Source organism: Oryctolagus cuniculus, chromosome 10 (assembly GCF_051225735.1).
Source record: "Oryctolagus cuniculus isolate XC-2025 breed Fujian yellow rabbit chromosome 10, ASM5122573v1, whole genome shotgun sequence".
Taxonomy (NCBI): domain Eukaryota; kingdom Metazoa; phylum Chordata; class Mammalia; order Lagomorpha; family Leporidae; genus Oryctolagus; species Oryctolagus cuniculus.
The window spans coordinates 111,995,640-112,008,770 of NC_142876.1; the positions used below are offsets into that span (position 1 = coordinate 111,995,640).

Sequence of the window (13,131 nt, forward strand, 5' to 3'; positions counted from 1 at the left end):
AGCTAACAATAATGAAGATGAGTGGAGATACTAAACATGAATTAATGCAAAGAAGACAGGAAAAGAATAAAAACGAGCCAAGAACAGAAGGGATAAACAGAGAAACAGCGAGACAGCGGGTGGAAACACGAACGTTTGAAAACCTACGTTAAATATAAATGACCTAGGTATGCAAATAAAAAAAGATCACATTAGATGATAAAGCAAGCCTTGGTGATACACTATCTACGAGAAATTTAGTGTTAACATGGAGACACAGATAAACTACAAAAGGACAAGTCTTGAAGCACTAATCAATTCTAATACACAAATAAATTTAGTGTGTATAGCTATTTTGTCTGATAAAAATATAGGCAACCCATGGGACAGGTGTCTAGCCCAGTACTTAAGATGCTGGTTGAGGCCAGCGCAAGGCTCAATAGGCTAATCCTCTGCCTTACAGTGCCAGCACCCTGGCCTCTAGTCCCGGTTGGGGCGCCGGATTCTGTCCTGGTTGCTCCTCTTCCAGGCCAGCTCTCTGCTGTGGCCCGGGAAGGCGGTGGAGGATGGCCCAAGTGTTTGGGCCCTACACCCCATGGGAGACCAGGAGAAGCACCTGGCTCCCGCCTTCCGATCGACGCAGGGAAGACCTTTCTCTCTGTCTCTTTCTCTTACTGTCTAACTCTGCCTGTCAAAAAAAAAAGAAAAAAAAAAAAAGATGCTGGTTGAGATACCTGTGTCCCACATCAGAGTACCTGGGTTTGACACCTGGCTCTAACTCCTGACTCCAGCTTCCTGTTAACGCAGACCTTAGGAGGCAGAAGGTGATGGCTCAAGTCCCTGGGTCCCTGCCATCCACATGCACAGAGCTCCACATTCCTGGCTTCCACCTGGGTCAGACCACCTATTGCAGGCATTTGTGGAGTAAACCAGTGGATGGAGATCTCTCTCTCTCTCTCTTTTTTTTTTAAGATTTATTTATAGGGCTGGCACTGTGGCGCAGGGGGCATCCCATATCAGCAACAGTTCAAGCCCCGGCTACTCCACTTCTGATCCATCTCTCTGCTACAGCCTGGGAAAGCAGTACAAGATGGCCCAAATCCTTGGGCCCCTGCACCCACGTGGGAGACCCAGAGGAAGCTCCTGGCTCCTGGCTTCAGATTGGCACAGCTCCAGCAGTTGCAGCCAACTGGGGAGTAAACCAGAGGATAGAAAACCTCTCTCTCTCTCTCTGCCTCTCCTTTTCTCTCTGTGTAACTCTGACTTCAAATAAATGCATAAATCTTTAAAAAAAAAAGATTTATTTATTATTTGAAAGATCTCGAACCAGTGCCCATATGGGATGCCAGCACTGCAGGCAGTGGCTTTACCCTCTACATCACAGCACTGGCTCAATGTCTCTCTCTCTCTTTTTTTTTTTTAAGTTAAAAGAATAGGGAATATATTCTCTAACTAAAAACACAGTTAAAAATAAATTGTAAATTTGTAACAATTTTGTGCTTTTAAATATTCAAACATTTGGAAATTGAACAAACACTTTTAATTACCTAAAGGTCAAAGAAGATGGTAGGAGAAATTAGGAAATATTTCAACTCAATGAAAATAAAATACAGCATACAAAATTTATTAGATGTAGCTAATTCGGGGTTTACAGTGTAATTTACCAAGCTAAATGTTTATATTTGAACAGAAAAAGGTCACAAATTAGTAAAACTGGGTAATACATTTATAAATGTCCTAAGACAGAAGTTCTACCCACAAAAAATATTTTTATAAACCAGAAATAACAAATTGGTAAATAGAATTTAAAGATTATGTCCTTTAGATTTTCAAAAAACAGACCATAGAATAAGGATAAATTTAATATACTTTGAGCTCACCCTACCCACTGAAAACGGCAGTGTATGCCCGAAAGTGATTTCTAAAGGCCTAAACCAACGTAGAGATCGACCACGCTCAAGGACTGAAAGACTTCGTACTATACAACAGTTCTCCCACACTGGTCCAAAAAATTCAATGAGAACTCAGTGAGAAACCCACAGCCTACTTGTAAAACCCAACAAGCTAGTTCTCAAACTAGAGAATGCAAAGAACCTTAAGTAGTCCAGACACTTAAAAAAAAAAAAAGAGCAAAGCCTGTGGAACACACTTTCCAACCTCAAGGGCTCTCACAATGTGACTGCGACGTGCACTGTGTGCAAAGGCACAAAGCTAGACAGGAGGTCACTGGGGCAGAACAGAGGGCCCAGAGATGGACGGACGGATGGACGGACACACACCCACATGCGGTGGCTCATTATTACCAAACTCCCCAGGTAATCCAATATGCAAAGACAGACTTCTCAGCAGGTGGCCCCTAGCGCTGCAGCAAGGGAACAAGTCAACCTTGACCCTCAGCCTCTCACGTACAGCAAAACAACTTACATGAACATGAAGGTAAAACTATAAAACCGCCAGAACGTGATATTTAAGATACTAAGCTTAGAACAGAAAACTTGTGTTAAAAAAAATCAACCAACTGGGCGTCAATAAAATTAAAAATTCCTGCTCTTCAAAACATACTATTAAGAAAATGAAAACATAAGACACAGATTGGAAGCAAACATTGCTTATACATACAGAAGCTGTAAGAGAACTCGTATCTGGAACATACAAAGAACATTCACAATAAAAGAACACGGGCAATCGGGGAGTAGGCACTTGGCCTGGCAGTTAAGACCCTGGTGTCAGAGGGCCTGAGTTTGAGTCCAAGCTCTGCTCCCAACTCCAGCTTCTTATTCATGGGAGGCAGCAGCTGATGGCCCAAGGAATTGGGTTCCTGCCACCCACACAGGGGGCCTGGACTGAGTTCCTGGCTCCCAGCTTCAGCCTGACCCGGCCCAGCTGTTGTGTGCATTTAGGGAATAAATGACGTGAACAGGAGCACACTCTGTGTCTCTGAAAACTTTATAAAAAATACAAGCAATAAAAACGGGCCAAAGTCACAAACAGATGTTTGCCACAGAAGACATGTGGGTGTTAAATAAGCATATGACAGACGCTCAACATCCTTAGCCATTAGGAAAATGCAAATTCAAGCTATACCAAGGGGCCAGCATTGTGGTGTAGCAAGTGAAGCAGCCACCTTCCATGCCAGCAGCCCACAAGGGCATCCATTTGTGTCTCCACTGCTCCACTTCAGATCCAGCTCCCTGCTAGTGCACCTGGGAAAGCAGCAGAGGATGGCCCAAGTGCTTGGGCCCCTGCTACCCATGTAGGAGAGCCAGAAGAAGCTCCTGGCTTCAGCTTGGTCCAACCCTGGCTGTTGCATCCCATTTGGGGAATGAACCAGCAGACAGAAGATTTCTGTCTCTGCCTCTATCACTTTCAAATAAATAAATAAATCCTAAAAAAAAAAAAAACATACAATGAGGTACTACTTCACATCCACTGGAACCCTTGGGGAGGATACAGGATAACCGGAACCCGCACTCACGATGGTGATGTAAAATGGCATATCCACTTTGGGAAACAGTCTGGCAGTTTCTTTTGTTAAATGTTTTCTAAGATTTATTTCTCTATTTGAAAAGCAGAGTAAAAGAGAGGCACAGAACAAGAGATCTTCCAGGTGCTGCTTCACTTCTCAAATGGCTGCATCCGCCAGGGCTGGGACAGGCAGAAGCCAGGAACCGGAGACTTCACCCAGGTCTCCCACCTGGTGCCAAGAAATCAAGCACCGGGGCCATCATCTGATGCTTACCAGCTACATCAGCAGGGAGCTGGATCGGAAGCAGAGTAAGCGCCGCTCAAATCAGCACTCAGATGGGGGTGCCAGGGTGCCAAGCGCTGGCTTAACCTGATGCACCCGCAATAGCTGCCTAGCGGCAGTTTCTCAAGTCCCAGCATGGACACCTACCATGTGTCCCATCCATCTCTCGACCAAGCAGTTACCCAAGCAGAATGACATTGTGCATCTACACAAAGGCTTAGAGCTTTGAATGTTCATAGCAGCTTAATGTGCAAGAGCCCCAAAGTGGAAAAACCCCGAATGTCCATCACAGGTGAATGGACAAACAGTGTGTATCCAACTGCCGAAATACTACATAGCAATAAAAACAATGAATTATTGATACGACATGGATGGACCTCAAAATAATTATGTGGCGTGAAGAGGCTGGGTCAAAGGCAGTACACGCTGAGCGAGCACATCGGTGGTGGTCTCGGGGCTCTCCGGATGGGAGGGGAAGGGGCTGGAGGCAGCAGTGACTATGAGCCGTAGGTAGACTCTGGGAGACGATGGATGAGCACTGTCTTGAATGGAGTGATGAATTACATGTATGGACAGGCGTCAACACTTCAACTATGGACATGTCATCATCATCCTTTATCAAGCTTGTTTTTTAGCACAAAGGTAGGTACCATCACGGTGGTACTATTAACCCACTAATATGGATAGAACTTAAAAGATGGGTCATATAAACTGTTGATAAGATACAGATTTAACCAGAACCCTCAGAAATTGCTGGTTGGGGTTAAAAGGACGGGTGGGCACTGGGCCTACGAGTTAAGACATCCACATCCCATTTCAGAGTGCCCAGGTTCAACCTGCAGGTCTGGCTCCTGACTCCAGCTTCCTGCTAATGCAGACCCTGGGAGGCAATGATGATGGCTCAGATCTCTGGGCTCCTGCGTCCCATGTGCAAGGCCTGCACGGAGCTCCTGGCTCCCAGCTTCAGCCCTCCCCGAGCCCCAGATGTTAAAGCCATCTGCACCTCCTTGAAAGAATAAATAAAACTTTTAAAAGTGTCCTGCAGCTGCTTAGGAAAATAGTCCTGCAGTTTCTCACAAATTAACCACTGGGGCTGGTGCGGTGGTGTAAAGGGTGAAGCTGCCACCTCCAGCACCAACATCCCCTATGGCAGTCAGTTCAAGTCCCAGCTGCTCCACTTCTGATCCAGCTCCCTGGTAATGCGCCTGGAAAAGCAACAGAAGATGGCCCAAATCCCTGGTCTCCTGCACCCACATGGGAGATCTGGAACAAACTCCTGGCTCCTGGATTCAGCCTGGCCCAGACCTGGCCACTGCAGCCATCTGGAGAGTGACCCAGCGGGTGGAGACTGGATGGTCCAATTCTGACTTTTAAAAAATTAACCATAAAGAACATTCCCAAGTATTTCCATGAGAAATGAATGCCTCTCTCCAAATGTTAACAACAGCTTTAGGCCTAACAGCCAAATCCTGAAAAGCAACCTAATTGTCCATCAGGAGGTGAATGGTTAGACTTTTGCAGCACAGTCACGTAAGGGTAATAAAAAAGGAAAAGCTCATCATTACTGCATACTCGAAACACCACACGGAATAAAACAAAACACACGAGTGCATTCTGTGCCCTCCTCTCCACACACTGCTCCACGATGGGCAGAGGTGACCAGCGGTTGACAGGTCCAGGCACAGGGTGGGAGAACCGGCCTCCGTGGGACGTAACAGGCTAGAAGGGTGCTGAAGGGGCTCTGTGCCTTGCTTCTGGTGGTGCCAACATGTCTTCCGAGATCAGACGAGATCGGGCGCGTTCAGGGTGGTATGGCCGTAGACCCAACTCGTCTTCAACCATTTACTTCACATGAGCAAGGCCCATTTTAAATAAATTAAACCTCACCAACCTAAGTTAAGACAGAGACAGAGACCGCAACCAAGTCACAGGCCTCAGACACACTGGCTTCTCACTTTCAAACTGGGAAAAACAATTTTAAGACATGAGGAAAGATAAACATGATCTAGATGTATGCTAAGATTAACAGCATATTATAAATATTGTTTTAAAAATACAATGCTGATTTATTATTTTTCAAAAGATTTATTTATTTATTTTCAAAGTCAGAGTTACAGAAAGAAAGGAGGGGAGAAGAGGGGAGGGAGGGGAAGAGAGGGCAAAAGGAGGGAAAGAGATACAGGGTGATCTTCCATCCACTGGTTCACTCCCCAGATGGCCACAATGGCCAGTGGTAGGCCAGGCTGAAGCCAGGAGCCGGGAGCATGATCCAGGTCCCCCAGATGGCTGGCAGGGACCCAAACACTTAGGCCATCCTCCCTGCTTTTCCAAGGCCATCAAGGAGTTGGATGGGAAGTGGAGGTGCCAGGACATAAACCAGTGCCTATATGGGATGCCAGCGTCACAGGTGGCAACTTTGCCCAGTACGTCACCATGCCAGCCCCTGATTTGCTATTTTTTTTTTAAGATTTCCTATCTTTTATGGACATACAATGAAGTATTTGCAGATGAAATGATAGGGTTCTGGTATCTGTTTCAAAATCCTCTGTGGACGGGGACATGGGAGGGATTAAGGATGACTTCTGGAGCTGGGTGATGGGAACCTGGTGGCCCCTTGCGCAGCCTCTGCCTTTGTGTACATTTGAGTTTTCAATACAACAGGAGCGTGAAGCGCAACCTCCATGTGACACTGGGCACCTGCCTCTGGTCACCAGTTTTCTTGCGGCTGCCTAGGGCGCCCCATGGCGCTGCCCTGTCGGACATCGGTCACCGTCAGAGGTGCAGGGCACGCGGCTGGGGATGCGGAAGTCCCGAGGCCAGTGACTTAACTCTGTTCCTCGGCTTCCTTACTGGTGCAGCAGAAGCCTCCGCCTCGGGCTACCGTGAGGACTCAGAGCACCCAGTGCAGCAGCCGGGACAGGCGAGCTCACCACTGCCAATGTCAAGGTCAGTCACACCAGGGTCCATCCCAGGCAGCTCTGTTTCATTGGGGTTTCCACCCCAAAGGTGTCACTGCCCATGGCAAATACTCCTATCTGCAAGTATGGAGTAACTAATTTAAATTTCATACAACGCAGACCAAACGAGTGGCCTTCTCGCCATGGTCACTGTGCAAAATGCCAGCCTGTGGCCTCTGCAAGGTCAGAACGATGAGGGGGGGCAGGTCGGTGCCCCTTCCTGGACAGACAGCCAGCAGAGGGAGCAGGCTAGCAGGCACGGAGACATGACGACTGGAGCAGGGGTCACAGACAGCAGCCAGGCTGCCTCCGCCATGCCTGGGGTACGGCAATGAGGCTCTCACTGCAGTCAGAGAACGTTGGCCAGGATGGGGCCGCCCCCCTGGTGACCATCGGTCTTGGAGAAGCAAGACCCAAAGGGTAGGACGGGACAGAGGGACCGGCAGCTCTCTGCACTATGGTTTCACCTGTTCATACAACAGGAGCAGACAAACCCCACAGAGAACGCAGCCCGCATCTGCTGGTGGACTGTGGCATGCCTGCCCCCACTCCCAGATTCACCATCCCCAGCACCTGTGATCAACAGGAAGGTGGAGGAAGGACGCTGGCAGCCAACACACATGTGCTGGCAGCCGGGGTGGGGGTGTCGGAGAAGCACCCCTCACATGGCTCAGCTGAGGGCAACTCTGGCCACCAACTGCTCCAGTCAAAGGTCACCCTGACCCCATCTACCACTAAGGCTCCACCTCCTGCCTGTCAGAGTGTGGGCGGGTCCTCCAGCAGCCCAGGCTGAGCTGGAGCTGGGCGTGCAGAGAGCTCATGGAAGGGCTGGGGCGCAAGGGGGATCAGCTGGGGAGCGGTGAGCAGAGCGCTGAGGCTGGGGCATGGCTGAGGACGCACCAAGCCCTCACAGCTCTGTGTGCGGGACGCCATCCGCCTCGCCTCAGGGCCAAAGCCAAGGCCCACCCTGACCTCTGGAGGAAGCTGGCTGACAACCGGGACACCAGTCCTTCCTTGAAGGAAAACTGGGGGTCCCCCCACCATGTACCCACCCCCAGTCAATGAAACAAAACACAAACACCCCTCCGGTATCCATGAGGATGGGCTGGTCCCAGGCTCCCCCAGGACACCCAAACCTGCAGGTGCCCAAGCCCCTTACATGTAAAATGGCAAGGGACCGGCCCGTACCCTCCACACCTCCTCCCGCACACCTTAGTCTCTGCTGCCGAGGCGAGCACCCCTCCCGTACACTTGAAATCATCCCTAGATGACTTAGCACACGTAATGCAACATAAATGCCCAGAAACAGGCTGCATCGCTTAGGGAGTAAGAACAAGAAAACAGCGAAAGGTCCATCCACTGGTTCACTCCTGGCCACAGCCAAAGCCAGCTGCTTCACCCTGGCCTCCCACCTGGGCAGCAGGACCCAAGCACCCGAGTCGGCAGGGGGCGCACTGGCGGGAAGCTGGTGCGGAGGTCCAGCAGCGGCACCCATCCCAAGGTGACTCTTCGTAAACAAGCATTTCTGGTGTGCAGTCCGTCGAACCCAGGGCGAGAGCCGCCTGCAGCCCTGGGCCCGGGCCTCGCTCCCATCTCTGCGCATACCTGGATCTCCGCCGGCCTCTGGTCCCGACTCTCCCCGCCTCTGCGGACCACGCTCCCGCAGAGGCCGAGGGCGCAGGCCCCAGCAAGGCGCCAGCCGTCCAGGGCCTCACCTGCCCTCGCCCCACTCACTGCCCGCTCTGCCCCGCACACCTGTGCCATTCTTCTGGAACCTCCCCACCCCCGCATTGCCCTCCACGGCCACAGGGCCCGGCCTTGCCCCTCTCGGCTGGTGACTCAGGACTTAACCCTGCCATTTCCCTCATTTCCCTCTCCCCCGGCCAGCCTACCTTCCACCTGCGCCACTGGGCTGACCCCCGGGGCCCCATTCCAGCGTCCCTTCGGCCTTTCCTGGGAAGGCGGCTCCGCCGCCATCCTGCTGACATCATTGCCTTCGCACGTGGCAGAGCTGCCTGGCGCCAGGTGCAGGAGAGTCTCCAGGTGCTGAGAGCCACACCATCTAAGAGCCGCTTTCTACAAAGGAGATCGGTGAAATGTTAATAACATATTTAATTTGCATTTTAATACATATACCCTATGACATGATATTATAAATAATTTTATAGAACTCAATAAACAAATATTGTCATGTGGACACAATGAATATAAACATCTATAATCAAATATGTGATATATACAGTGGGATACTTGACTTTTTTTTTTGCACTAAGTCCTGGAAATCTAGTGTGTATTTGACACCCACAGAACAGAGTGAGGGGCAGCTCAGGTGCTCAAGATGCTGCTCAGGTGGTCCCGGGTGCCCCGAAACAGTGCCGCAGTGGCCTCCTTACTGGGGTCCCTCGTACCAGTGTGATCATCCTTTTCTGCCCAGGAGGGGGCGCTCACCCCATGCACCTGGCCCTCAACTGACAGCCAGCTCCTGGGCCTGCTGTGCCAGCCACACTCCCAGCAGGACCTGAGGGCTCCCTGACTCGTGCCCTTCCCATTTCTGGCCTTATCCACCTGTCGGGGGTTTGTCAAGAGGCTGGTTGTCCAATGACACCTCTTGGATATCTTTATCTGCGTTTCTCTAATTACTAATGACCTCCTCTAGTTGCTGAGCTACCTGTAGACTTCTCCAACCTAAACAGGCATTGATCCCATTGATTGGCTGCAGGCTTGCTGTTGGGCCACTCTGTAGTAACGGAGCACCACAGAGCTGTGTGAAGCCCAGGTGCTAAAGTCCTTTATGATGCGGGGATGTGGGCGGCAGAGCTGGGAGCCCAGCTTCATGCAGCACAAGGCCAGGAGGGAAACGGCTCTGGTGCAGCCCCACACAACCCCGCTCAGCTGTCCTGGCCAGTGCTCTCTCCTCCAGCCTGCTCTGAGGGCCGGAGAGGCTGGGGGTTCCCAGCCAGTCCCTTCACGGTCTGAGTCCTGAACAACTGCAGGGGGAGAGAAAGGGGTGAATGTGTCTATGCATGCCTATGGGCAGGTGTGTATGTGTCTTTAGTGGTGGCAAGATTCCTAGGAAGTCTTCAGGGGACAGCTGTGTGGTACAGCAAGACACGTTTGGGATGCCTGCCTCCTGCACTAGCGTGCCTGAGTTCAAGTCCCAGCTATGCCTCTGCTGGGAGGCAGTGGAGATGACTCAAGTGCATGGGTCCCTGTCACCCAGAAGGGAGACCTGGATGGAGTGACAGGTCCCTACCTTCAGCCTGGCCCAGTTCTAGCTATTGTGGACATTTGGGGAGTAAACCAGCTGATGGAAGATCAATCTCTATTTCAAATAAAAATAAGTAAATAATACATAAATAGAAGGGGTAAGTTTATGTGATATGCAAATCATCCTCAGTGAGGTTTTTATTTTAAAGCCTGCATACCCTCAGGACTAGGCGGCTGGGAACTGGGGTTGGGGCTGGGAAGGGGACTAGAGGTCTGCATCCCCTGCATAGCAGTGGAACTCAGCACACGCACCACCTTGTGGGGAAAAAGCATCCTTCCAGGCCCCTTTGCAGGGTCTGCTGGAGGCTTTTCTCCGTGAACTCTGCCAGCCCAGCTCCAGGCAGAGTGCCCCCGACTCCCCCCTCATCGCACGTCACCCTCCAGGTAGCCCCCAGCACAGCTGCCCAGCCCTGTGAGGAGGTCCATACCATTATCGTTCCATCCACTGGCCTGAGGTCAAACAAGGCTGGAGGCACACCGGGGCCAGAACTCGCACTCAGATCTGCCCAAGTGCGGAGCCCTGCACCAACCACAAGCCCACTGTCCATGAATTCTGGAGTCCCAGTGAGCAGGAGCCCATCCGCCTCCTCCGCTGGCTCCTGGGACATCTTCACCTCTCAGCCCCAAGCCCTGATCCTCGCTCAGAGCCACGCCACACAGGCTGCACTGTCTGGGTTCCAACTCAGCTGCTCTCTGCCCCATCCCCTGCTCCCAATGCCAGGCACCAGCCCAAGTCCAGCCCTGTAGCAGCTGTAGCTCCGACAGGAAGCTAAATTGAGTGAAAATTGAGTGCAGCCGGGACTCCAGAGCCAAAGAACACTAATTACAGCAGGATCCCTGCAGGAGGAGAGGGCTCAGGCTGCCAGGAGCACTCTGTGGTTCATTTAAAACCAAGAAGGATAAAGAATGACAGTGCAGTGAGCAGGAACACCCAACAGGAGGCAGAGATGTGGAGTGGACCTGGCGTTGGCCTCCAGCCCCAGCCCTGGCCTGGCCTGTGGGCAGCTGAGGAATTCTTGTCCTCATGAACACGTGAGAACATTGCACAGTCAAGATGGACTGCCTGCTTTGTCAGGTTGGGCAGGCTGAAGACAACCCCAGAAAGCAAGGGCCATCCCTCCCCCATCGCCATCTGGGGGTCTTATGCTGATCAAGCAGTAATCCTATAGCCCCCCTCCCCTTTTTCCCCTGGTGCCAAAAGACACTGTCCAAACCCCCTCCTCCTCCTGCTGACACCTGCTCAGCCCCGCCTCCCTCTGTGGTTTCCCAGCCTGAGCTGACCCCAGCATGAGGGCAAGACACAGCAGTAAATGGAGCAGGTCCTCCCCCTGGTGGCCAGACAGGACCCTGCACTGAGACAATGGACAGGCCCTGACATCCAGAAGGCTGTGCACCTCAGGGCCAGCCAGGCCACCTGGCAGGTGCAGAGCAGACTGGTGACACAACCTGGACAGCCGACGTCACCAGAAACAAGCAAGTAAGCAACAACTGTCCCGACATAGTGTGCATAGAGACGATCAGGAAAAAAATTAGGAAACACTGGGATCCCAGAAAGGGAACCTTGAATGACCAATAAACAGATGAAAAAGTGCTCAGCCTGATAGGATTCAGGGAGGAGCGAATTCCAACCACAATGCGATACCACTTCACCAGCAAACACTGATGGCCTGACCCAGCCACTGCCATTGGGCGCACTCTAGCACAAACACCTCGGAAAACAGGTTAGCAAGGTGTAGCCTAGCAGTGAAGATGCCTGCATCCCAGATTGGAAGGCCTGGGTTCAACTCCCAGCTCTGACTCCGGATTCTACTTTGTGCTAACGCACAGCCCTGGAGGCAAGTGGTGATGGCACAAGTAATTGGGGCTCTGCCACCCCCATGGGAGACCTGAATTGAGTTCCAGGCTCCCAGCTTCAGCTCAGCCATGGAAGGCATTTGGGGGAGCGAACCAGTGGATGGGAACCCTCTGTCTCTCAAATAAATAAAAGCTTAAGGAGCAGATGTCCTGCCTCCCCTCCGCAGGTGCAGACCCAGAGAATCCCACGCCCTGGGGCACATGAGGTTCTTCACAGCACTCTCTGGGCAGGGCAGTGGGTGTCCCTCAACAGGATAGTGGCTGAACAACCCAGAGCACCACAGCTGCACAGAGGAATCTCAGAAACATAACAGTACGTGAAAATTAGCAAGTCAGTGCTGGTGTTGTGGCCTCCGCCTGTGACACCAGCATCCCATATGGGCACCTGTTCAAGACCAGGCTGCTCCACTTTCTATCCAGCTCTCTGCTAATGCACCTGGGAAAGCAGTGGAAGATATCCCAAATCCTTGGGCCTCTGCACCCACGTGGGAGACCTGAAAGAAGCTCCTGGCTCCTGGTTTCAGATCGACCCAGCTCCGGCTGTTGCTACCATTTGGGGAGTGAACCAGCAGATGGAAGATCTCTCTCTCCTCCTGTCTCTGTAACTCTGCCTTTCAAATAAATGAAAGACAAATATTTAGCGGGAAAAAAAGAAAAAACTAGCAAGTCACAGAATCATAGATGCCATAAGACACTGCTTATACAAAGCTTAAAACATGCAAAATGCATTAGACACGATTTAGAGATGTATCTGTGCATAACAAAAAAATGACAACAGGGATGGCAAAGATGTACCTGCAGGGAGGGAGAGAAAGGGAAGAGGGCCCAGTGCAGCTTCAGCTGCATCTGAAATGTCTCACTTGCTTGAATGATTCGGAGCTGGGTATGACAAAACGTCAAGCCTGGGGCATGAGTTTTATCCTCTACAGGTGACTGGCACAGCCATGAAGACCTGCTTGGGACACCTGCATCCCAAAGGGAAGTGCCTGGTTCAAGTCCTGACTCCTTTGCTTCTGATTCGCACTGCTTGCTAACTGACACCCTGTGGGGAGCAACTCAGACTAGACTAAGTTACTGGAATTAAGACTTATTCTATGCATCTGCTCTCCTACAATATGGCGCTGGGAGAGGAGTAAACAACTTCTACACAGCTGCCTCCAGTTCGACCAATAACCTGCAGGAGCTGATCCTACTCCTGATTGGAGGAGAGCAGCGTACTCGGCGTGTGGGTAGCAGAGTTGGGATTGGTGGAAGAGGACTATAAAGGAGGAGAGAGACAACATGCACCAGGAACATCTAAAGGGAACATCCGGATAACATCTGAGC

The 13,131-nt window shown here is 51.3% G+C and overlaps 1 protein-coding gene across 6 annotated transcripts in view; it reads right to left on the minus strand.

Annotated features, from left to right (window-relative positions):
- The window catches only part of LOC127492357 (uncharacterized), a 112,053-nt gene extending 99,198 nt beyond the window's left edge, over positions 1-12,855 (minus strand). Inside the window, exons 1-2 of one of the 6 annotated variants that reach the window (XR_016214415.1) lie at positions 12,601-12,855; positions 8,577-8,760 (exon numbers count right to left, since the gene is read on the minus strand). Coding sequence is in view for 1 of the 6 variants with exons in the window: in XM_089305604.1 (XP_089161730.1) it covers positions 8,577-8,760; positions 10,380-10,559 (364 nt within the window). In the remaining 5 variants the exon portion in view is untranslated. Of the gene's footprint in view, positions 1-8,576; positions 8,761-8,989; positions 9,304-10,379; positions 11,038-12,600 lie in introns of those variants that run through there. The other 5 variants (XR_016214411.1, XR_016214412.1, XR_016214414.1 and 2 more) reach the window with 5 other exon arrangements.
- Between the last annotated feature and the right edge of the window lie 276 nt (positions 12,856-13,131).